We start from the raw sequence: 24,869 nt of genomic DNA on the forward strand, positions 1-24,869 counted from the left end.
ATGTTCTACAAAGTTTTCAAAAAAAAAATAATTTTTAAGGTAATGGTGCTGAAATTACCGAAGTTATGGTGACTTCACTGAAGGCCATTTTTTATAACTTGAAAATTCACCTCCAAGACGCTTGCACCGCTATATTTTAATATTTTTGGCTCAAACTTCGAGGTTTCTCTACTAATATGATTTGAATTCATAAGAGTACACGAATTTTTGGTTTTGAGAACTTTTGAAAAATAAGCCGCACCCTAATAGACTGTAGCGCATGTGCGAATAGCAAATAGGAGCATGCATGTAACTCATTCAAACGCAACTCTGAAATTCAAGTAATCCGATAATCGCGTTCCGTGGATTTTTCTTGCAGAGCACAATATTATGAATCAATTAACCATGACGTCACGCTGCAGCTTCTAGGTTGGATTCGAACCTGCTGCAAGTTCATTACTATGACATGGCAATTTTTAAAGCCGAAATGTTGCCATAGTGAGATTGAATACAATTTTTTTTCGATAAAATAAATGAAAACGAAATTAGGCAGTGTCCATTTATGACATAACGTTAAAATGTACAATTTTCGGCCATTCCCCCTCCGCAACGGTCTTTGCATGAAAAAAAAATGTGTTTGAGCCACAAAGTTTGAGCCCCTCCCCCTAGAGCGTTACGTAATATGTGGACGGCGTCTTATTCTGCATAATTTAGGTGTTGTGTATTCAATTTGAATCTCCGCTATTTTATTTCTAACTGCAATTCTTTTCTCAGTGTAGTCTGTATTTTTCTGCATTGGCCCTTTTAACGAGTAGAACATAATGAGTGACGTTTAATTTCAGGAATTGTCAACAAATACGAAATGTTACCAATACATAAACTAGTTTTTGCGCAGTTTTGGATTGTCGAAGTGAACATTTTTGTTGCCGACAATAGTAATTGCATTGCCAATAAAAGAACAAGTGCCTCGTGACTTTGGTGAAGAAAAATAGAAGATTAAGAGAACAAAATAGTGTTTTATGTATAACAATCAATAAACGAAGAGTGCTCAAGTGTAGTTCAGGTGTCTCCTGCTAATTGTTGTGTTCTATTGTTGCGTAAAATTGCCTTCTTAAAAGTTCAGCTGCTTAGGCTGCCGACAATACGTAAGTTCCCCTACTTTTATTGGTATCTTTTGATATCTTCTGAAATAACAACTAAAAAAATCGCTGCTAGAATCACCGGAAGAATTTCTAGATGATCTTCTAGAGCAAACACCCTTGAGGAATATTCGGTCAATCCCCTAATTTGCGGAGAATTTAGCGTTAGAATGTTGAACGATTTCCTGGAGAGAAATTCCTTTAATTATTCTTCGAAAAATTGTGTTATCAAGTATTTTTAGCGATTGTTGGCTTCGCCGACGATATGTGAATCGATGGAGGAAGTAGAGTTGACAGCAGTGCACTCTATTTCCATAGTGTTGAGGAATGGATGAAGTCTAGGAAACTAGGACTGGCCCGTCACAAGACTGAGGTGGTGGTGGTCAACAACCGCAAGTCCGAGCAACGGGCGCTTATCTCGGTAGATCCCTTAGGCATCTTGGAGTAATGATCGATGACAAGCTCAGCTTCGCTAGCCACGTTGAATATGCCTGTAAAAGGGCATCTACAGCTATAGTGGCACTTTCGAGGATGATGTCTAACAGTTCTGCTGTAATTGCCAGCAAACGCAAGCTACTAGCAAGCGTGGCGCTATCCATACTAAGGTATGAAGGACCTATCTTGTCAAAAGCGCTTAGAACGACCTAAAGCGGTTGGAAAGCACGTACAGGATAATGTGCTTAAGAGTAGCAAGTGTATACCAGACGGCATCTAAAAAGGCCGTGTGCATCATAGCCGGGATGACGTCCGTCGGGCTCATCATCAAAAAAAAAAGTTCAATGCTTCAACCAAAGAGGTACCAGAGCAGTCTGTACCGCGTGTAAAGAGGCAACGCTCAGATGTTAGCAACAGGATTAGGATAACTCCACTAAAGGTAAATGAACCCATCGACTAATACCAAATGTGTCAGATTGGTATAAAAGAAACCTTAGGGAAGTGAACTTCCACCTGACGCAGTTTCTGTCAGGACATGGTTGCTATCGACAGTACCTACATAGGTTCGGGCACTCAGAATCTTCTGCGTGCCCCAATTATGCTGGTGTGGAGGAAACAGCGGAGCATATCGTGTTAAATTGCTCCGTTTCATTGATGTGAGAGACCGTATGCTCGCTTCAAACGGAGGGGACACGTCCACCGATAATATAATAGAGATAATGTATGCGAATGCCGAGTGCTGGATTGCAGTAACTATGGCTGTCCATTAAGTTGGAATCGCAGCGCCTATGGTGCGCCGACCAAGAGTTGGCTGCAGAAGATTAGCCCTGCCGAGGCTGGTCCCTTACAACATTTTAAATAACATTTAAGTCGGTTATGAGAAGCAGTTTATCTATCTACTTCTGCTACATGTGTTGTGCTATTGACAATTCGAGTGACAGTTAGAAGTTCTGCAGTCAAAACTTCGGCGTCGGCATTTTAATTAGTTAGAATGGCGACGCCGAACTTCTTCGAAATTTTGTTGGTGATATTTCATTTCTCTTATGAACTTCGGTCTAAAGCTAATCTAAATGCACAATATATACACTGGCCCCTCCCCGAAGAAATAGGTTGGTTCCGGGGAGATGAGGTTCTGAAGCCAAAAGTAATGTCTGTGCATTCTGCACACCACTTGAGCAATTCAGCGAGAATCGACCAATTCTCAACTTTTTTAATCGGCTGTTGAACTGTCAAATATTTAATAGGGTAACTTCCGTAAATTGACTATCTCTCAGGTTTTGTCGCTGACGACTAGTTTAAATATTTTCAGGGCGAAATATATCGGTCCAAATTAGGATCATTATATCGTCTAGTACAATTCCTGTTCACAGGGCTAAAAATCTCGTTAATAAAGATAGAAGAAGAAGAAGAAGAATTCCTGTTCAGCACCGAAAAAGCGTTCGCTTTTGCATTATTGTTCCATAGTGTAACGGTTAGCACTCTGTCACCCATTAACCCCACTCGCACTCACCTGGTCCTCCTTGTTGATGTCGGCAAACTCGGCCTGGAACGTCGTCAAATCGTTGAACTTGTTCTTGTTCAAGAAGTTCAGCAAGTGGAACAACTCCTCCAGGTTGTTCTGCAGCGGCGTACCAGTCAACAGCAGCTTGTAGTTGATGCTGTAGTTGGACAACGTTTTGAAGAACTTGCTCTGGTTGGATTTCAGACGATGAGCTTCGTCCACCACGAGGGCGGCCCATTCGATCGATCCGAGACAAGCGGCGTCAAACGATACCATTTCGTAGCTCGTCAGCAGGACGTTGAATTTGAGCGTGCTGGCACGGATCTTGGAGGCTCGCCCACCGCGAACGGCACCCTCCTCGAAGGACAGTTCATGCTCACGGATGATTGCACGGGAATCCTTGTCACCGACGTACGTGATACAGTATAGATCCGGAGCCCACGTTTCGAACTCACGCTCCCAATTGATGATCGTGGAGAGGGGTACCGCCACCAGGAAAGGTCCGCGACAGTGTCCTTCCTTGTACAACGAATACAGGAAAGTTGCAGTTTGGATGGTTTTTCCGAGACCCATTTCATCGGCCAGAATGGTGTCGGTATCATTGGCCCATGAGTAACGTAACCAGTTGATACCTTCCAGCTGATAAGGATGCAGTCTCATTCCGGTGTCATCCAGATAGGAAGGCTGCACTTCGAACTTACGCTTCAGATCTGTGGTTGGCTTGTCTGGCGGAGGCGTGTATCGTTTGGAAATTCGATCGTCATCCTCGAGCTCCTTGGCTCTGGATTTGCGACCCTTCTTTTTGTTCTTCTTGCTACTGCTGCTGTTGCCCATTTCGTTGTTGCAGTTTGCTCGCAGATCCAGATAGTACTCGACCGCATTCTTCAGCCCAGGAATTTCATCATCGTCCTCCTCCCAGGTGCACTGATCGTACGGCAGATCACGCCATTTGACAAAGTACAAAGTTCGACCATCTCGCATCGTTCGGTGATTGATGACCCGGTGAACCATCAGCCATTCCGGCTTGACACCGTACTTGTAGTACTTCTCCTCCAGCTCCGATTCGTCTTGGTCACCTTCGCGAATCTTCAGAAGACGCTTGTAGCGACCATCCTCTTCGTCCAACATTTCCTCGAGCTTGGGAGGCTCTTCCATGTCGTATTTACGAATGTAGAAGCGATACATCAACGGGTGGTACACATCCAACTGCAGTTCCGTAATCCAATCACAGTGCCAGAAGGACATGTCTGCGAATTTGACAAAATACTCCCTGCGACGAGTGGGAGTTGCCTTTGACGTTGACGGTTCGTTCGGATCGATTGGTTTATCGGTCCATCGCCAGGTAAGGATCTTGGCCACCTTGTATGGAATGGGCGGACAACTACACCGAGGACAACGCCAATCACCGTCGGGAATGTCGTCGAGAGGTGGCGTCAAACACCACGTGTGATAAGCCGATGGACAACTGTCACAGCAAAGCATCTCACCGCCATCCTTGCAGACTCGACAGAACTCCTGATGCTCGTCGTCATCTTCGTCGGCAGGACCTTCGGCCTCGCAAGTCGGGCAAGACCATTTGCCTTCCGGAGTGTCTTCCAGCTCGGGATCCAAACACACCAAATGGTACGCCTTGGGGCATGTGTCGCACAGGATGATTTCTCCTCCCTGCTGACAGACCTCGCAATAATCCTGATGCTCGAACTCTCCGTCTTCACCTTCAGGGCGACTCTTCTTGGAACGGCCCTTCTTCTTTGATTTGTTGCCTGAAAAATAATTAACCTTATAGCATCACTTCGATATACAAAACCATTGAATGTTCTCTTACCGATCTTGGTCTTTGCCTTCTTGCGGATCGGCGGTTCACCGTTTTCTGCAGCCGCAGCAGCTTCCGCATCGGCCTTTTCCTTTTCTTTGTCGGCTTTATCCTCCGACTGTTGCAACATCTTCTCGAATTCGGCGTCCGAGTCCCGTTCGGATCCATTGCTGCCATCCTGATCCTCGTCGGAGCTAGCGTTCTTCTTGCGGCCGAACTTGATCTTCAGTGTCGGTACCTTCGGTTTCTTGCCCTTCTTGGCGCTCGAAGATCTACTTTTGCTCTTCTTCTTACTCCGTTCACGTTCCAGTTCCTCCTCATCGTCATCGTCGTCGTCATAGATCATATCATCGTCTCGCTTCTCGGTTTTTGTTCTGGAACGACTCGATTTGGGAACGTACTCTGGCGATGGCGGTGGCTCTTCTTCCTCCCGTTCTTCGGCTTCTTCGTTCTGTAGATTGGGATTCTCTTCGGTGAACTCCCTCCACTTGGCCGCCACCAACATCATGAGCTTGGACATTGGAACCTTGGGGTTCTCCTTCTGTAGGATGGGCCGAACGTGTTGGTGGAAGTTCTTGTACGTGACCAAGTTATCGTAGTCTTCGTCGGTGTACTCGATTTTGACATCGATCAGATCGAACGTACTGCAAACTTCCTCAATCGACGGCATGTTGTAATCGGCACCACCCTTTTTCTCCTCCTTTTTCTCTTCCTTGCCCTTCTTCTTGTCGCGCGAACTACGTTTCGGTCTTTCGTAGTCGGAGTCTGCCGCAGCTCCTCCATCGTCGCTCTGCCGGACGTCGCTTTCGTCGCCACTGTCGTTCTTCTTTCGCTTCTTCTTCTTGCGGCCTCTCTTCTCCTCACTGCGGGCCTTCCGCTTTTTGCCCTTCTTGCTCTTTTTACTGCGGTTGTCCTCCGGCTCATAGTCGTCGTCATCGTCCTGGGCCTGGGCTAGACTTTTGAGCGTTTCGTCTTCGGAGTTTTCCTCCGCAGCCAGAGAGGTGTCACCCGTCTCATCCACGCCGGCTTCCTCCTCTGGAATGGGAAAAGAATGGGATCTGTCAGTACAACTATCTTAAGTGCTATTCTAAATATAACTTTGATATTATCGCCAAAGGTGACGCAACATTTGAAAAGACGATCAATTTTGGGCAGATGTCAACCAGCAAGTAGGGTGCAGAACCACTTGGGCACTTCCTTGATTCACTTTTGCATGGGAAGTTTTTCTCGGCCGAATTGTCTGAAACTTTGCAATAAGAAGCGCGCCAGTACGACGCACAAATATAGCTTTCAAAAAAAAAAAAAAAAACCCTGCCGAAGTGAATAAAAAGTGCCAAGAATAGGATCCGGCTCCTAGGCATTCAATTGTCGCAATATTATTTTATGGTTTTGTACAATGGATGCATCATTTTGAAAATCATAGAGTAACTACGAAAAAAAGAACCATCTTCGCTAACCTTTACAAACGGTTCTCAATCGCAAATCGCCATTCAACACGAAAGAAATCAGATTAAATAAATTTGTGCTCGTGCCCGTAAAACACTGAGACGTAGGAATATTTGAAGTAGGGAAGTAAAGCCAGAAAAAAAGAAATAAAATTATAGAATACGGACAAACTTTTGTTGGTCGAAAGATGGATGCAGCAATACGATGAACACCTGAATAGCGCAAAGAACATAGATAAAGAAGATTTGCAGGGTGTCTACTCGTTTGCCGAAATGAAATTCCCTGATATTTCCAGGTTTTTCCAGGAATCAGAAAATAATTCCAGGTTCAAGAAATACTCTAATTTTGAATGGCTACAACAAAATAATAACATATTTTAAAATGTTTTCAATTGAATAGCAATTCATGCACTTTAAGACATTTTTTTTGCGCATGCCTAAACTATTCCAATATACAATATTCCATTATGAAGGTGCTAACAATGTCAAAGTTTAAGTTTTATTCAAATTAATTATATTTTCCAATGATGGAGTATTTTATTTCGTTTGTAAGAGCCTGTTCATGATCGTGAAGGTGATTATAAAACGAAGCCAAATTTTGAAAATTCAAGTGCACAAGACTGGAGAATCTGCCAACAGTTCGCGTTGAAAATCAATCAAACTGCTTGCCTGCTGGTGGTGACCAAAGGGATAAATTTTTAACGCGGAGCGCTGTTTGGTTCTCAAGTCTTGTGCTCTTGAAATTTTGAAGTGTGGCTTCGTTCTATAATGAAGAACGGAACTTTCAAATGGATCAGTATGCTTCTTCTTGAACGTTTTTTTAACTACAACGTTCTCGTGCAAAAAAAACTACTATGCACCATTCATTTCCAAGACCTAAGACAGCTTCATGGGCGCAAAAGTAAAATTTTATTTGGATTTGTGACAATATGTTAAAATAAAAACTAAGTTTACCGATGTTTTCGCAAGTAATTATACAGTTCTTACCTGCAAAAAAGCCAAATTCTTTAAAATATCTCAAATTGATTGAATTGTGTTATTGCAAAAGTCATCATCTGCTACATATTTGATAAGGTATATTCTTATCTAAATTAATACAAATAATCCTTTAAACTTTAGGATCCATTTTTTTTTTTGCGAATAATGGAAACACGGATAATCCAGCCTACGGTTGTTCACGCCCGATTTGTGTAACATTTAAATGTGGCAAATAAGATAAATTATGAATTGTTACATTTCATTCGAAAATGTTCAAGAGTTCTAAATCAACCCTCTCTTTCCCATGGTAGATCCATAGCTCCATTGATTTTCGACGAACTTAAGACAAACTGAATCAGATAAATACAATACAATAGTTACATACATATGATTACACATTACATCTTTTTTCTATGAAGTTTATTTAGTGATTATTTCCCATGAAACCTCTTCAAGAATTTTCCTAAGGAATTTCTCAAAAAAAAATGTTTTGGATATCTCAATATAAAACCTGGATTTTTCCAAAAATTACCACAAAAAATACCTCAGGGATTCCAACAAAAATTCCTTCATATATTATTTCTGAGGTTTTTTTCGTTCAATAAAGCTCTAAGTCCTCTAGAATGAAATCCGGTGATTCTTCCATCGATTTTCCTAGGACATCCTTCAAGACTCCCGTTTAAAACATGTTGGATTATTCAACCAGAAATTACTCTAGATGTCTCCAAGGATTTCTCAGGATTTTCTACAAAATTGTCCTTCAGAAATTCTTTACGATTTCAAAGAAAATCGTGATGTATTCTTGAAGTAAATCTTAGGGTTGCATCTGCTAAAACTTGTGTAAGTTGTGTAAGTGTACAAGATTTTGTAGATTATTGCTAAAATAATTAGCATAGCATAGACTGACTGTACATGTCAATGGTTGCTACTCCGTGATTGATCAGAACTGGTAATAATTGCACTGCGATCCAAATGAATAAGGGATGGAAGTTTCCGCTTACTCTCGGAGTGCAATTTTAGCAGATCTAATATTATTGATCAATAACGGCGCCGGCCAAGTCCTTACAGTCAGTTGGGAAAGGAAAGGAATGTTAGGGTGTGATGATTGTTGCTTCTAGAGACCGAGAATACCTCTGCATCTCCACAATCATCACGGGAAGGGTGTTTATTAGTGGAAAAGGAAATGATCTGGGAGTCACCTTTGGTCGGTGATGCGATCCATGGATAAGGAGGAAAAATACGATTTATACTTTAAGCTAGTTTTTAGTTTTGTCTCAAAAAGTTTTTGGTAGAAGATTTAAAATAAACGTCAACATCTATAATGTCGAACCATTCAAAAGAAGTTTTTATTAATGGCGAAAAGAGAAAAATATATGCGTTTATTTTAAATTATATGAAACAGCAATAATGCCGACACTTGTAGTGACGAACCATACATAGTTTGTTTGAAAATTACATAAAAGTATTATTGAACATTTATGCCTCAAGAAGAAAAGTCTTTGGTAGAAGTTTAAAATAAACGTCGACATTCATAATGTCGAACAATTCAAAAAATATTTTAAGTAATGTCAAAAATTTTATGTTTATTAGAATTGTATAAAACAGGCATAATGCCGTCACTTGTAGTGACGAATTATACAAAGTTTGATTGAATATTACAAAAAAAGTAACGCTTTCATGAAAAAATGTGTTATCATAAGCATGAAACGAGCTCACCAGTTGGTAATCCATCCTCGACTGAACACGAATATCTTTTCGCACTCACACAGCGCGAACAGCAAAACTTCTCGGCGCCCCGAAAACGAACCGTCTTGCTTGGGCTTTCCAAAACACTGCCCAGCAAAACCCGCGAAACTAAAACTAAACTCCCAGCGTCCCTAAAACGAAGCGTCTTGCTTGGGCTTTCCAAAACACTGCCCAGCAAAACCCGCGAAACGAAAACTAAACTCCCAGCGTCCCTAGAACGAAGCGTCTTGCTTGGGCTTTCCAAAACACTGCCCAGCACAACACGCGAACCGAAAACCAAACTCCCGGCGTCCCGAAAACGAAGCGTCTTGTTTGGGCTTCCCAAAACACTGCCCAGCAAAACCCGCGAAACGAAAACCAAACTCCCGGCGTCCCGAAAACGAAGCGTCTTCTTTGTAGATTATTGCTAAAATAATTGAAAAAAATCAATTGAATCTCTGCATAATATCCCGCAGGATTTTGTGAAGGAACTCCTGGAAAAACCTAAAACAAAATTTCTAAAAAATGTGTAGGAATGATCGGGAGATTTCTTGAAAAAAAAAAAAAATGCTGTGGTATTAACTGGTGTGGAACCTTGAATGAACTTTTGAATATTCCATGGGAAATTTTTGAGTAAATCATTGAAAAATGTTAGAAAGAACTCCAGTAATCCTTGGGTAAAATGCTGGAGAAATACTAAGCAAAAAGTCTAGGGAAACTTAATAATGAAACACAGGTCGAATTAAGGTATTTGTTTGAAATGTTCTTAATATATTCACGCGGATAACCCGTCGAGAAATTTTAGGAGCAATTCTTTGGAATGACCGTAGATGAAAAGGCGTAGAAAATTTTTCGGGTTTCTTGAAAAAATCCACGAACGAATTTTACCAAAAACTCTAATCTAAAATTAACCTTTGCGGGTTTACCTGAAAAAAAAGCTTTGGAAGATCTCTTAGAGTAATGACTGCAGAATCTGAAAAGTTAGTGGAGGAAGTCCTAGAATAGTCTTTGGAAAATTGTTCAAAATAATGTCTGAGAAAATTACTGTAGGTAGTAACGTTGAAGTGCTCAAGGATTTCCTGAAGCAAACTCTGGAGAAAAGCATCCTTTGAAAAATTACTGATAGAATTGGTAGAGGAATTTCTGGAAGAATTTTCGGAGAGAAGCCTGTTTTAGTTCTTGATAGTATTTTAGATGAAATCCCTGGAGAAACCTCCAGGCTGAGACTATAGAGACCTTTTTGGTTACAATAGAGACTTCAAAGACCTTCCATCAAAAATAGAGACATTTTAGAGACTTGGATAACAATAAATACCAATTCTCTAATAAGAAACTTGCTACCGGCCCTAGATAATCATTTATTGTTAATCTATGTTAATCCTTTACTGAGATATTCAAAACGTCAATCATGTTTTAAAACAGGCCTGCCCAACTATTTTGGCTCTTTTTCGATATGAATAGTTGGTGCGTTCGCAAGAATAGACCAATATGAACAAAATTAGTCTCAAATGAAAGCTTTGTAGTATATCTGTCTAATCCATGCTGAAAACTTTAAATTTATATCAAACTCTTCGCTATCAATGCAAGCAGAAGTAAAAAGCAGTCCGGCCCGCGGGCTGGATCATTTTTTGCACTTAATTGCATCGGTAGCAAAGAGGTTGATAGAAATTTTAAATTCCAGCATGGATTAGACAAGTATACTACCAAGCTTTCATTTGAGACTAATTTTGTTCATATCGGTCGAACGCACCAACCATTTATGTCGAAAAAGAGCCTAAAAGGTTGGGCAGGCTTGTTTTAGAATGTCGATAAAATTTCATACTCAAAAGTATTTTTACTGAACAGCTCTAATAGCGTTTTGATAGCGGCGCAGCCGAATTTTTTTACGATTAAAAAGAATTTTCTTGCAAATAATGGTTGTTCTGGGTTTTTACGTAAAAATCCTGTGTCGTGACCATATTCTACCATGAATTACAGCCTCAAAATAATTTCCCTGATTGTGATCGAAATTCTCTGAGAATTCCAGGTTTTTTCCAGGTTGAATAAAATTCCCTGATAATTCCAGGTTTTTCCAGGTAGTAGACACCCTGATTTGGATAGCGTATCTAATTGAGCACAAGAATGATTAAAACTAACTAACTTCATTCACGAAACGCGACACTTATAGTTCTTACAAACGTCAAGAAAGTTTAAAAAATTACCTTTCTGTCGACCGGTTTCGGGCACGATGTAGCCCATCTACGGGACAATGTCCGACTCAAAAACAATGTCCGAATGAATCGGAATTGTCCCGTAGATGGGCTACATCGTGCCCGAAACCGGTCGACAGAAAGGTAATTTTTTAAACTTTCTTGACGTTTGTAAGAACTATAAGTGTTATGTCTTGTCTCGCGTCGCGTTTTGTGAATGTCGTGTTGTTCTTACGTTAGCACAAATTACAAAAATTGTTAATGACTAACTAACTCCCATGATTAGGAAGTTTAATGATATCATGTAAAAGCTCGAAAAATAGGTCAATGAAAAACTCACAGTACCTAAGGATGCAGAGCTAGTTAAGCACTCCCCACGGTGCTCCCCTGACCGTTATTATCAGAAAAAAAATCTCCATCGACTTTGTTCTTACCAGTCGTTTTCTATAGCTAAGTTGCATGTCTAGGCAAAATTTAAAAAAACAAAGCCGTACGGTTTGTTTCGAAGTTACGCCCTTCTGAATGTGTAAGTCCACGAATTCTTTTTTTTATAACTTTTTTACGTCATAAGTGACTATATCGGGGATGGGATTCAAACCCAGATCCTTGGCGTGAGTACAAACCACTACACTAGGTCCGTCCCCCTAAAAACCACGAATTCAAAGGAAACCTGAGATATTTCACCTGAGGGTTCCAGTGGTTTAATCCGACAAGACCGGAAGAAAGACTTGGTCTTCTTGGCAGTATGCTTCGGGTCGTTGTTCTAGAGAAATATGAATTTCTCTTCAAGGCCCGTCTGGATCAGCGAAACCTCCAGATTTTCCCGCAAGATGTTGATGTAGAAATCTACGGTCATTATTCCGTCGATTTTCACGAGGCTTCCTACTCCACTCTATGAAAAACACCCCCAGACCATCAACCCCATCGAGAATTTGTGGGCGATTCTCGATGCCAGGGTTGACAAAACTGGTGTTACCAACAAAAATAATTATTTTGAAGCCTTGGAGCGCGCCTGAAAAGAACTAGATCCACAACACCTACAAAACCTGATGAAAAGCATGTCGAAGCGCCTCCAGCAAGTCCTTAAGGCCTTGCTTAAGCCTTAAATCATCTTTTCTAGGGCCAAGAAGGAAGTGGGCACTTTTGTTGTCACTTTTTTTTCAATACAAATTGATTTTCTTTTTCTTTGAGTAAAACTCTTTTTTTATCAAATTCGTAAGTGCAACTTTAGAAGAATATCACCACGTTTACCCATATGGTTAAACAAGGTTTAAGACCTAAGCGATGGTGAAGAAATCGCTTATAAGTGTGTTAACTTTAATTTGAACCAAATCAATGAGAGAAATTCGAAAACTGGTAAGGTGGGCACTTTATTTTGCCTATCAGTGTAAGTGTTCCCTAGTCATATTTTTACATCTTTAGCAACAAAACTAGCCATTTTTAGACTACAAGTACCGGACCACAACAAGAATACTTGATTTGATTCATTTTCTTGCATTCTACCGGAAGTACTTTCTGGGTAGAAGTCGAGGCTAAGGAACAAATGTAAACTTGACCCAAAGCTACACACTTAATTTAAAATGATGAATTTTGACCGAGATCCGCACAGCCGACTTTGCGGCAAGCAAATATCTTGGGATCTCAGGAAGCGGAAGTCGAGTATCAGTAAACCGTGCTTCGTTGCTAAGCAACCGAACAATTTGTTGTCTGAGTCTCGGTTAAGGTGAAGATTAATCGAAGCCAAACCTCAAATGTTCAAGAGCACAAAATCCAGAGAACTTAATACCCGTTTGAGCTGCAAACTTAATCGATTGATCACCAGCAGCTAGTGATCAATCGATTAAATTTTCAGCTTAAATGGATGTTTGGTTATCCAGATTTGTGCTCATTTTTCACCACTTGAGCAATTCTAAGAGAATTACTCAAGCACAATGCATAGGCTGGTTTTAGCGGGTCGTCGTTGGTGCATCATCCCCGCATTCCCTGAGTTACCTTCTCAGGGGATCTGTTTGCAGATTTCCCCCTTGTAACAAACAAAAAGAAAAACATGGTTACAAGCTCAAAACAAGGCAAGCGACTGCTCACACATCATGAAATATCCTTAACGTTGCTGGAAGAATATGCTTCTTGCGTGTATTGATACGTCGGCCAGATGACTGGACAATGAGCGGATTCTAAGGTCACTTCCGGTAAGCCAGGAGACAAATATATACATAATATGTAAGATCAGACATGCGACTTTTTTCTTCATAAAAATGAAGATTTCTCTAATACAGCAAATCAAGTCTAAAGATGGCTTAAACGTATTTGGATGACTTGATCACTTGCCGGATTGTTTCGGAAAAAAGCTACTAAACTGGTGGTTCCGAATACTACCTGACGACATATCAAACTTTTTAAACACCCAAATTAAGGCTAAAGCAGGATTATTGAACCGGTTTTGGGATGACTTGATTACTTACCAAGTCGTTTTGGATACCCTGTTCCCCAGGGGAAGTGGCCATAGTATTGGCGGTTTTGAGACCATTCTTGCAAGCATGCGACAAAACACACACTTGAAATAAATCGCAGTATCCTGTGAAATAAATCACCGAATTTGAACTGTAAACAACAGATTTTCCTGTGAAGTCTACTATTTTACCGACAAAATCCGTGAAGTCAGCTGTTTTACCGGAGAAATCCGTGAAACAAAAAATTTTACTGTAACCGTGTGAAATATCAACTTCTGTGAAATCGTGACAGCCGCTTGAGCTTCCTTCTGTTTCAGTTTTTGCACCTCACTATCAAGCAGTGAAAGCAAAGACAAATTAAAGACCCCCCATGTCCTTTGCAGTTACCCAAAATTTTATGGCTCATAAGGTAATCTAGAATGCCGTTCAAAGTGTACTGCGATTCGTCAAACTTGGGTACCTTTTGCACTACCGAGGGACCAAATGCAGTACTAGAAGTGGTACCCAATCTGAGCTCGAGTGAGACGGACCTGGTGAAAGCTGGCTTAATGCAAGCCTGTTTGCTGATCGGTAGGTCGGGAGTTCGATTCCCAGTCGAACCATTTTCTCTATGATTTTACAGATTGTTCGGTGATTTTTTTTGCCGAACCGTCAGCTGTTGAGATTACGAAGCTACATTTGGAGGAACCAAGAACTCGGATCGAACGCAATTCAAGACCAACAATTGAAAAGGCCTCTAGTCCGAAATGATTCCGAAAATCGTTCCAAATTCACTAGGTAGATGCAGGTTATACTACGGAGCGACTGCTCCTTGTACTATTTTACACAGGGGTTGTCTAAACGGCGAACATTATCAAGTTTTCCGTCGGGTCCCTGTAGACTGATGTATTTTGCATCATACTACCTAACAATACCTGTGTCAGCCTGTCTGTACTTCACATCTTATCAACAAAAACACGATTTGGTTTCAATGGATCATTAAAATAACCAAAACGGCCGCTATGGAAAGCATAGATAGCGCCACCGTAGCCATGTGTGTTTGACAGAACAGCAATGCTGTCACAATTTTAAATCCCATATACAGTGGCGCCTTTGTTTTGATGCGGTGAGCACTTGCAAAAACTACATTCAATGATCCATTACATGAAAAATAACGTTCAATTGCAATATTAATCCAATTGATCCAATATTTCCATCAGTGAATCAAATTATCATCAAAATAGATGAAAACAAACAACAAAGCAAGCTCGCTCACAACCGTTTGTCGCAACTGTTGCGGAAAAGGACACAATCAAAAGCAAAATTGTCATGACAATCACAGAGCGCAACATTGTTGCAACCTTTTCAATCGCGATTAATCAGTTATTTTAAACACAAAACCAAATTTGTTTTGTGGATGCTGTTTAATAATGTGTCAATGTTTACCAACACGGAGAAAGTTCTCGAAAATTGCAATGCGAAGCCCAGAAAATCGCTGCGCACGTGGTGATCGATCTTTGTCATATTCTGTTCAAGTGATGATAAACTCATGTTGCGGAATAAAATTGTTGCAACAAGAATAGGAGGTGACAATGTCTTTGTTTCTGCGTGTTGGGTGACAATTGATTCACTGATTTCCATACATTTTCTCGGCGACAAACTCGCTTAGCACATAGATAATGTTCATTGATGACGAAGGATTCAATTAATCACATATTTTATCGGCCGCACGAATCTTCTCTTGCTGTAGGGATCTCCATGTACCTTACTTCACCACTTAACACTCTTCTACACTTCATTTTTCTTATTTCATCATCAATTTTGAATGATTTTCAAAAAGCCACATCTAAAGATGATGGAAAAACAAGCCACAACTAGAAGGCCTCAACACATTTTAGAGTAAACAAAGGCGTCAACTCACAGGCCTCATCAGCGTCGGCCGGCGTCTATGGGCACAAATCAAAAGGGCTCAAAAGCTTTTGGTGAAATAAAAGCCTCATTTTCTTCAACTCGTTTTTAAGCAGAATTTTTGTCTAAAATGATAGTAATGAATATTCATAGCTATAAATCAATTTGTTCAACGACTTTCTGCACAATAAAAAAATACACAATGCTTAAATTTATGATATAAAATTGATTTATTGTATGGGGATTTTTTTTTATTACCGTACGGGTTTGGGCCGAAGGGTCTCAGATTTTCATGAAACTTTTTCCACAGGCAGGGCTCATGGATATATGAATAAAAAAAATTTGAGAAAAATTCAGGGTCGCCTATTTTTTCGGAAAACTCAGGTGGAAATTTTTTGTTTTCCCTTGACACTACTTACTTTGAAAAATCATAACTCAAGAACGAAACATTGTAGAAACAAAGTTTTTGTATGAAAATTTAAGCAAATTTTCTCAGAAATAAAAAAAAATATGAACTGGAAAAAGTTTTCCACAAAATTTTCCACCGTTGGGAAAATTCGTAAAGAAAAGCCGGAAAAACTATGCCCGAACTCGTGGAAAATTTTCAAAAAAATATTTTCGAGAAGGTAATTTTATAAGCTTTAATCACTGAAATTTTTGGAATGCACTTTTTTTTCGTTTTTGAGTTATGGCCAATTTTGTGAAAAATGTCCAGATGTGCCATATAAGACCTTTCTTTGAAAAACCATAACTCAAGAACGAAACATTGTAGAAACAAAGTTTTTATATGAAAATTTAAGCTAATTTTCTCAGAAATAAAAAAAAGAATGAACTGGAAAAAGTTTTCCACAAAATTTTCCACCGTTGGGGAAATTCATAAAGAAAAGCTGGAAAATCTATGCCCGAACTCGCGGAAATTTTTTAATAAAATATATTTAAGAAAGAAACTTTATAAACTTCAATTCTGGTGACTTTTAGGATGTACTTTTCTTTAGTTCCTGATCTATGGACAATTTTGTAAAAAATGCAAAGATTTGCCATACATGCTTTTTCGTTTAAAAATCATGACTCAAGACTCATCATGACTTGTCGAACCGGATTCAAATTATCTCAAAAATATGAAATTTTTGAAAAGGAATCAGTTTCCCAGGACATTTTTCACTGTTTATGAAAACAAATAATGAAAACCCGATTAGCTATTCCAGCTTTCAAACAAAATATATTTGAAAAGAGCGATCAATAAGATCCAATCCTACAATATTTTTCAATACGCTCATTTTTCGTTCCTAAAACATGATCAAATATTGCTAGGATGAGCTGTTTGAACCATATATTTACAAATTTATAAGTTCATAAACAAAATTTCTTAAGAACGAAACTACATAGAAACAAAGTTTTTTCAATCAGAATGTAGGCAATTTTTTCCTGTTAGGTAACTACAAAATTGACAGTTAAATAAATGGGTAGACAATATGACAAATAGGTATTTACCAATTCAAGTTTAAAGCGTTGAAATGGCTTGAGAATCATAAATTTACCAAAAACTAACAAAGAGCAGTGAGAAAGTGCAAGTGTTGTCTATCAGCTGTGTATTCCTCGTTATTATTTTTTGTAAAGTGAAAAAAGTTTTCCCGAAGCTGTTGAAATGGACAAAGTTCAATATTACGAATACAATGCTTTATGCTGTAACCCCTTCGGACTGGACGGCCACAAATCAGTAAGGACAAATCTACGATCGATCAGCCAAGGCCTCATCAGTAAGCTTCATTCGAATGGAGTTCGGTGGATTACGGAAAAGATGAAAATTTGCGTGAAGTGTTCCATTACCGGTGACCAGAAGGCACTCGTAACGGATCTTCCAGAAGCAATGGCGTTTGAGGAACAAGTTTCACCACTATCTTCGTTGGCGTCGCCAAAGGAAACTCCTTCCTCGGGTGAGTTAGTTGGTTCTATAAATAATGTACAAAAAATACAAGAGCTTGCTAAATTCTTGGAAATTTCTTTTCAAGTCAAATCTTCACGTTTGGATGCTTCTAGTAGTAACTATCGCAATGCTTCTATGGACGAAATGTTCAATCAAATTTTGAGTAAAATAAAGACTTGGTTTCCGCCTAATATTGTCGATGTTACAGAGGATTTTAATTCCGTTTTATTAAATTTGAACTCAGCTGTTACAAAAGTCGAACCTGACAAGCAAATTGAACTATATATATCGGTTTTCAAAGAAAAGGCTAATATGGTTATTTTTCACAAAATTGACCATAACTCAGGAACAAAAAAAATACATCCTAAAAGTTACTAGAATTGAATTTTATAAAGTTTCCTTCTCAAAAATATTTTAATAAAAATTTTCCGCGAGTTCGGGCATAGATTTTCCAGCTTTTCTTTATGAATTTCCCTAACGGTGGAAAATTTTGTGGAAAACTTTTCCCAGTTCATATTTTTTTGGATTTTTGAGAAAATTTGCTTAAATTTTCATATAAAAATTTTGTTTCTACAATGTTTCGTTCTTGAGTTATGATTTTTCAAAGAAAAGTCTTATATGGCACATCTGGACTTTTTTCACAAAATTGGCCATAACTCAAAAACGAAAAAAAAAGTGCATTCCAAAAATTTCAGTGTTAAAGCTTATAAAATTACCTTCTCGAAAATATTTTTTTGAAAATTTTCCACGAGTTCGGGCATAGTTTTTTCCGGCTTTTCTTTACGAATTTTCCCAACGGTGGAAAATTTTGTGGAGAACTTTTTCCAGTTCATATTTTTTTTTTTTGGTTTTTGAGAAAATTTGCTTAAATTTTCATATAAAAACTTTGTTTCTACGATGCTTCGTTCTTGAGTTATGATTTTTCAAAGTAAGTAGTGTCAAGGGAAAACAAAAAATTTCCACCTGAGTTTTCCGGAAAAATAGGCGAGCCCTGCCTGTGGAAAAAGTTTCATGAAAATCTGAGACCCTTCGGCCCAATTTGTACGATAATAAAAAAAATCCCCGTATGACAAAACAAGATTGCATTTTTCTCTTTGTTTACTTTTTGGAGATGAGACCTTTTCAATTGTTAGTCTTGAATTATAAAAACTGTCAGACAGAAAAAAATAGTATGATTTATTTTCATATGTCAGTAAAAAATAAATCTAGAAAGATTCGCGAACTAGGCGAAACTGACAAAATGTACACAATTTAAGAAAATAAAGTGTTGAAATTGTAGCTTGATTGTCTATTCACTGCACTTGAACTTTTCCCCTATCGATAATTTAACTATTCGAAAAAACGCAAATTTGTAGAAGACGAAACTTCACCTCATGCAAAACCACACACTTTATTGATTACGCCTGCGTTTTTGTTTATCAAAGTGATGGGCGCATCTGAAATCGAAATCAAAACACGGCGAGAGTAAACGGCGACACTGCAAACAAAAAATAAACAAGGCGTACATGGCGGGCTTAATTGAAACCAGAATGTAAACACGGCGCAAAAGTAATAGGCGACACTGAAAATAATATCGATTACAGGCTCATAACATTGGGCGATACTGGCATTCTCGAGTACGTTTCAGGCGAAACTTCTAAAGATTTTTCGAGTACGAAATAGCTAGGGGAATTGTAGGAGATGTGTGTGGTATTGATGAGGATTTTAAAACTAGGTTTATGAAATATGTTTTAAAGTGAAAAGGTCAAAGTTTGAGTATTTTTTTTCCAATTGGGATTTAAAATTGCACATGAGAATTTCATTGATTATTTTCTCATTGTTATTGATTTGTCAGATAGGCCCTAATCGCGAATTCCTCTAGAAATACTGATGTAAGTTTGTATAAGTTGCATTGCTTTTCTCCTCTCAATAAGCTGCATTCCGAGGTGCTCCTTGGTAATTAGTACCCCTTTTCGATAGGAGGGGAGTGAAATATAGCTTTTTTGTAAATTTCACGCCGAATACTCTTTAATGAGTATGAGTAAACGCTATGTAACAATTTAATGAGTTAAGTCACTTTACTTTGAAATGGGTATTAAAATACATGTGTATTATCAAGTTAGCGTGTAGGCCAGGGGAAGTGAATCACCAAGAATGAATCTCAGGGTGTCCATCCAAAACCAATTTTCCAATTCCCGGATTTTTCCCGGTTGCCCAAAATATTAACAACTGATGACAAAATGATCTTTGGACTTAATACAGTGAAACCTCCATGAGTCGATATTGAAGGGACCATCGACTCATGGAAATATAGAGTCATGGAACAGCAATCAGGGTGTCCATTCAAAATCAATTTTCCAATTCCCGGATTTTTCCCGGGTGTCCAAGAAATTGAAAAACAGATAGCAAAAAAATCCTGCGTTTTTTGTATTTTTTTTAATACGATATGGACAAATTTGGAGGGCATGATTTAATTTATTCATGATTTATTTTAAATACAATTAAAATAATGGTTTACATTTTAAAAGGGTTTGGACAAAAAGATTTAAAATATTTCTGCACATCTTCATCGATCCTCTCTTCCGCTAATAACTTTGCTAAATTAGATAAATATGCAATATTGCAAGAAGATTTAGGGGTCTATTTTGTAAATCGAGCAAATTTATGTGACTCGTCTGTAATCATTGTCGATCAAAGTAAGCATGCATATTTCAGATGTCACACATCGACTCCCATAGTAATCCAATCACATAGAGTGACGATTGTCGAAAAACTCGAGTGATAGACCGTGTCGAGCGATATTTTTTGGTCAACAGTGACTCCAGTCGAGTCATTTTGATCGACTCGACTTATAAAATAGACCCCTTAGTGATTCTTCATCCAACGACAACAGAATCAGTTTTCTGCAATAACGCAAAGAGAACAACGATGAATGCAGATAGGCCCTTATGAAAAAACAATGCTGATTAGCTGAAATATCTAAAACACCGTTACCCCCTGGAATTCGTAGGAAGTTCAGAGAAATTGTGGAATAATATAAATGCTTGCTTTGTGCATCTAAACTTCTACAAAAGGGCAAAGTTAAATAGCCAACCTATTACCTTCTAAGAATGCCTTAAGAATTATGCGTTAGACATGGCTTATGTCTGATTTATGGAAAAATGATTGATCTGTGATGAATCTCATGTTGGATCCAAGAGAAGATCTTTTAACAGACACAATATTTCCAAATACATGTTATTGTTCTCCTGTGAAGCTGGCTAAAACTTTTGACATGAATCCAAAAAATCCATGAAAAAAAAAACTGTCAATGAACCAGCGATGAAAGTGGTGAACATGTCAGCTGAACCAGAGCAAAAACAAGCAAATTACTCGCGAGTATAAGAGTGCTGTAATCTGTCGATGATAAATCTTTTCGTGTTTTTTCGGAGCTGTTCAAAGTCAATTGGGCTTTTGGTAAAAAAGGCCTCTGAGTTCTCTAGACTTCAGAGGATTTTTATTACAAACTAGTAGTTTACTGTCGATTTGATGGATGCACACTTGATTTGTCTGTCAAAATCATAATAAATCTCACCTTGTTTAGTTGCACTCGAGTAAATGTTCACGAACATTTTAATATTTGTTCTGGTATGTTCTCCCGTGCAGGCAGGTGCAAACCTACACTCATCAAGTTTGCTCGCGAGTCTGTCGTGTTTGTTTTGCGTTGATTTACACGCGTAAGATGCTTCGTGATTTCCACCTTGGCAAGGAACCTAATTAGCGGTTTAGGGAAATCCTTAGAAAAATTATACATTTATCAATAGATATCCTTGACAGGGTCTCACAGAGATCACGTCTGCGTTCCATGTATAATATCTTCTATGGCCTTCTGTATGGATCTACAATGAAAATAACAAGAAACTAGTATCTAAGAAACATCTCTAAAGAGTATTGCTCAAATTCTACAAAATTCTTGCAATATAAGCTCTTGCGAAAACTCCAACAAATAATCTCACGATCAATTTGATGGCCAGGGATTAGCGTTGAAGATTTCCCCAAAAATCGTCTTGAAAGGTTCCCGTGAAGATATTTTTGCCAGGCAATTTTTCGAAGATATTGTAAGGAATATAGCAAGCATCAACTTTGGCGGCTTATGTGAATATTTTAAGACACTTTCTAATAGGTTTCATTGCCCATTGTATACCGTGGGATGAATTTAGCCTAGAATTGTCAGAAAAACTAGTCAGATAATAATAAATCTTCGAGCTGTTTAGTGGAATACCTATAAGTAGATGAAAAAACCGAATTTAGTACTTTACCATTTAATTCCACTAGAGTTTGTATCCTTTGACAGATACGCGTATTTCGAAGACGGCCTTACAGTTGAGGTCGAAATACGCGTATCTGTCAAAGGATACAAACTCTAGTGGAATTAAATGGTAAAGTACTAAATTCGGTTTTTTCATCTACTTAGTCAGATAACCTTCAAGAATCTTCTCAAGAAGGGATATACTGCAGGAATATGTTAAAATTTCACAAGGAATTTTTCAGTTAACTGTATGGGAGTTGCGCCAAGGATTTGGGTGCAATAAGTGAAGAATTTTGAATTTCAAAAATTTCACCGATTGTTCATCCCTACGATATTTTTTTCAAAGATCTCGCTAAAAATCTACCGAGGAAAATCAAAAATATGTCAGAAATTTTCTGCGCATTCCTCAAGAAAATATCTTAGTGTAAATTTTCAATAAAACTATTTTAAATCATATAAATTTGTTTGTTTTTTTTTCTTAAATTCACATTGAATCAATATGATTTTTCTCAGGAAACTGCTATTTAAAAAAGATGTATCAACATTTATGCTATTAGAATGAACATTTACTATGTGGTTTGTGATTGAAATTTTGAGTAAAATTGAACGAATAGGGGGAAGTCCTCTATGCCCGGACACTTTTTGTTTTTTGGTTATATTTCAAAATCTACATTAGTTTTATTGTTAAATTTTGTACAGTATTGAAAATTCACATTATTTTAAGTAAAAACTGACATGAGAACAAAAATAAACCTTTACAATTCATTGTTATGGTGGTTTACATTATGAACCAAAAATGGTGTGCACAGAAATGTTTCCTCTATGTCGGACACTGTGTCCTCTATGCTCGGACACTATGATTTTCACCGTCAAAATTTACACCAAACCCTCAGAAAGGCCAAGAGGTGCTTCGTATGTCAGCACATACCTTGTGGGTTCAATCTTTGCATGTTGTACAGCGTGTAAAGCATATTAGCGAGATCATAAGTCAGTTCCAGAAACTCTTACTTGATCAGCGCCATAGATCGATTCGCCATATCAGTCTTACATTAGCGGTTGCTCGTATTCAGATGAAAATGTCTTCGGGAATTCAACGCGTTTACAGTTCTTTACAATTTCTTTGTCAGCTCGAAGGTTGAAGTGTGCTCTTAGGTACAGTCAACTCTACCTTACTCGAGCTCCGTATCTCAATATCTAGTTAGAGAACCATAGTAAAATTTGGTGTTCATGGCTACCTCGATGATCCCTTGAATTGCATATTTGCAGTGGTTTAGTATTCTGTAACACGATATCTCCCTAACTCGATGGTCCCTTCATTATCGAGTTATGGAGAGATGACTGTACATCATGTCTTGTGGCTGCTTCTCGTGCGCTCATTTGCCTTAAAACCATCATGTTTACAGCACTCTATAAGGCCTCCAAGGACCGAAAGTTTGTAGTTTATGCTTTATTTTTGTTGCTGTTTGAAAAAATTATAAATTAGATCCCATTTATTAGGTTAACATTTTCACTGTCCGGTCATAGAGGACAAGAGGTGTCCGGCCATAGAGGACTTGCAATGATTTACAAAAAAAGGTTGCTTTTCTTTGAAATTCTTCATTTTCTAATAAATTTTGCAAATTTACTGAAGTCAACGTACGGAGGCAATTCAGCTTAAATTATATGAAACATTTGTTGCTACACTTGTATGAAATTTTCTCGTTTCACATTTTTTTGATAGATCGTATCAGAGTGAAACTTTTAACAGCTACTGTTTGTTTGCGTTCGGACATGAAAACGTCATAGTTTGTATACACTGCAAAAATGTATTTGGTATAATCCTGGAATACTAAAATCTTGATATCATTATTCGTTTTTGGAAAATTCAAACTGTCCGGCCATAGAGGACTTCCCCCTAATATTAAAAAATATATTTTTATCCAAATGTCAGAGGGACATTAAATTCTAAGAATTTAAAGCAAAATCAGCCAAGAACCTTTTCTAGAACCTACTGAAAATCTTATCAGCAATCTGCTAATAACCATTTCAGCGATCTCTCAGAAAGAATTTGTAAATACTGGTCGAATATTGGTTCGGTTTTCGTTAGGATTCCAGCAAAGATTTCATATAAAATTTGCCATGATTTCAAACGGAAATCGAACAAGCATCTCGCCAAGAACATTGTCAGAAATCCTTATATACCCGTCTAGAAATATTTTAAAGATCCTAATCGTTAAGTATCTCTTTAATACCTCACCAAAAAATAATCATAATGCGAAGTACGAATTACAGACGGTGTTGCACCCCTTGTTAAAAAATCTAGTTTTACCCCATAGTACTCAAAATTTAAATAAACCTGTAGTCTTATGTTTGAAATACATGTTTTCCCGGGGTGTTCACCTAATTCCCGGACATTTCCCGTATTTTTCCCGGTCATTTGTAATTCCCGGGTTTTTCCCGGTTTTCCCGGATGAATGGACACCCTGAGCAATTCTTTGGAAAGCTGCTACTAGGGACCATCATAGTAACCATGAAATTATGTTTTTAGTATGGTTCCATGAGTCGATATCGAGTCATGGAACATCGACTCATGGAGGTATCACTGTATTTTAGTTTTTTAATCTCATACACATTTAGGAGGTCTTTAACTAACTTATTTATGAACAATTTTTATTTATATTTATAAAATGCTATAAGTATCAAACGGTTCAAATTTCGAAAACGTTTTGGACAGAAAGATATAAACTAAGACCGTCCGCCAACGAGAACTCATAGAAAGTTCAGAGAGGATTTGGAATTATATGAACAAATTTCTGCTCTGTGTATCTACACTTGTTGAATCCAAGCAGAGATTAACAAAAACGATATTCCCTAATATTTTTTTTTGATCCCCTATGAAATTGACTAACACTTTTGACCTAAACCCAAAATTGCAACTTCCAAGAATCGCGTGGATCGGGGTAAGAATACATAAAGGACCTCGCTATTTATTTATCAATCAAAGAGCTTATCATGAATTTATAAAATAAAAATTAAAGAAATTTCATGGGTATGATAAGAAGAAATCGCTGTAGGGGAAAGTTTAGCAATTTGACCACCTTAAGGAAAAGTCGATAATAGTGCTGAAAACATTATGGAATCTTCGGATTTTTGCATGA

At 38.2% G+C, this 24,869-nt stretch overlaps 1 protein-coding gene across 1 annotated transcript in view; it reads right to left on the minus strand.

The window, feature by feature from the left end:
* LOC5577278 (chromodomain-helicase-DNA-binding protein Mi-2 homolog) overlaps positions 1-24,869 on the minus strand; it is a 47,469-nt gene that overhangs the window by 19,327 nt on the left and 3,273 nt on the right. Inside the window, exons 2-3 of the mRNA XM_021851078.1 lie at positions 4,880-5,902; positions 3,064-4,817 (exon numbers count right to left, since the gene is read on the minus strand). Of these exons, the coding sequence (XP_021706770.1) occupies positions 3,064-4,817; positions 4,880-5,902 (2,777 nt within the window). The remainder of the gene's footprint in view (positions 1-3,063; positions 4,818-4,879; positions 5,903-24,869) is intronic.

This window comes from Aedes aegypti, chromosome 3 (assembly GCF_002204515.2).
Source record: "Aedes aegypti strain LVP_AGWG chromosome 3, AaegL5.0 Primary Assembly, whole genome shotgun sequence".
In the NCBI taxonomy this organism is placed as follows: Eukaryota; Metazoa; Arthropoda; class Insecta; order Diptera; family Culicidae; genus Aedes; species Aedes aegypti.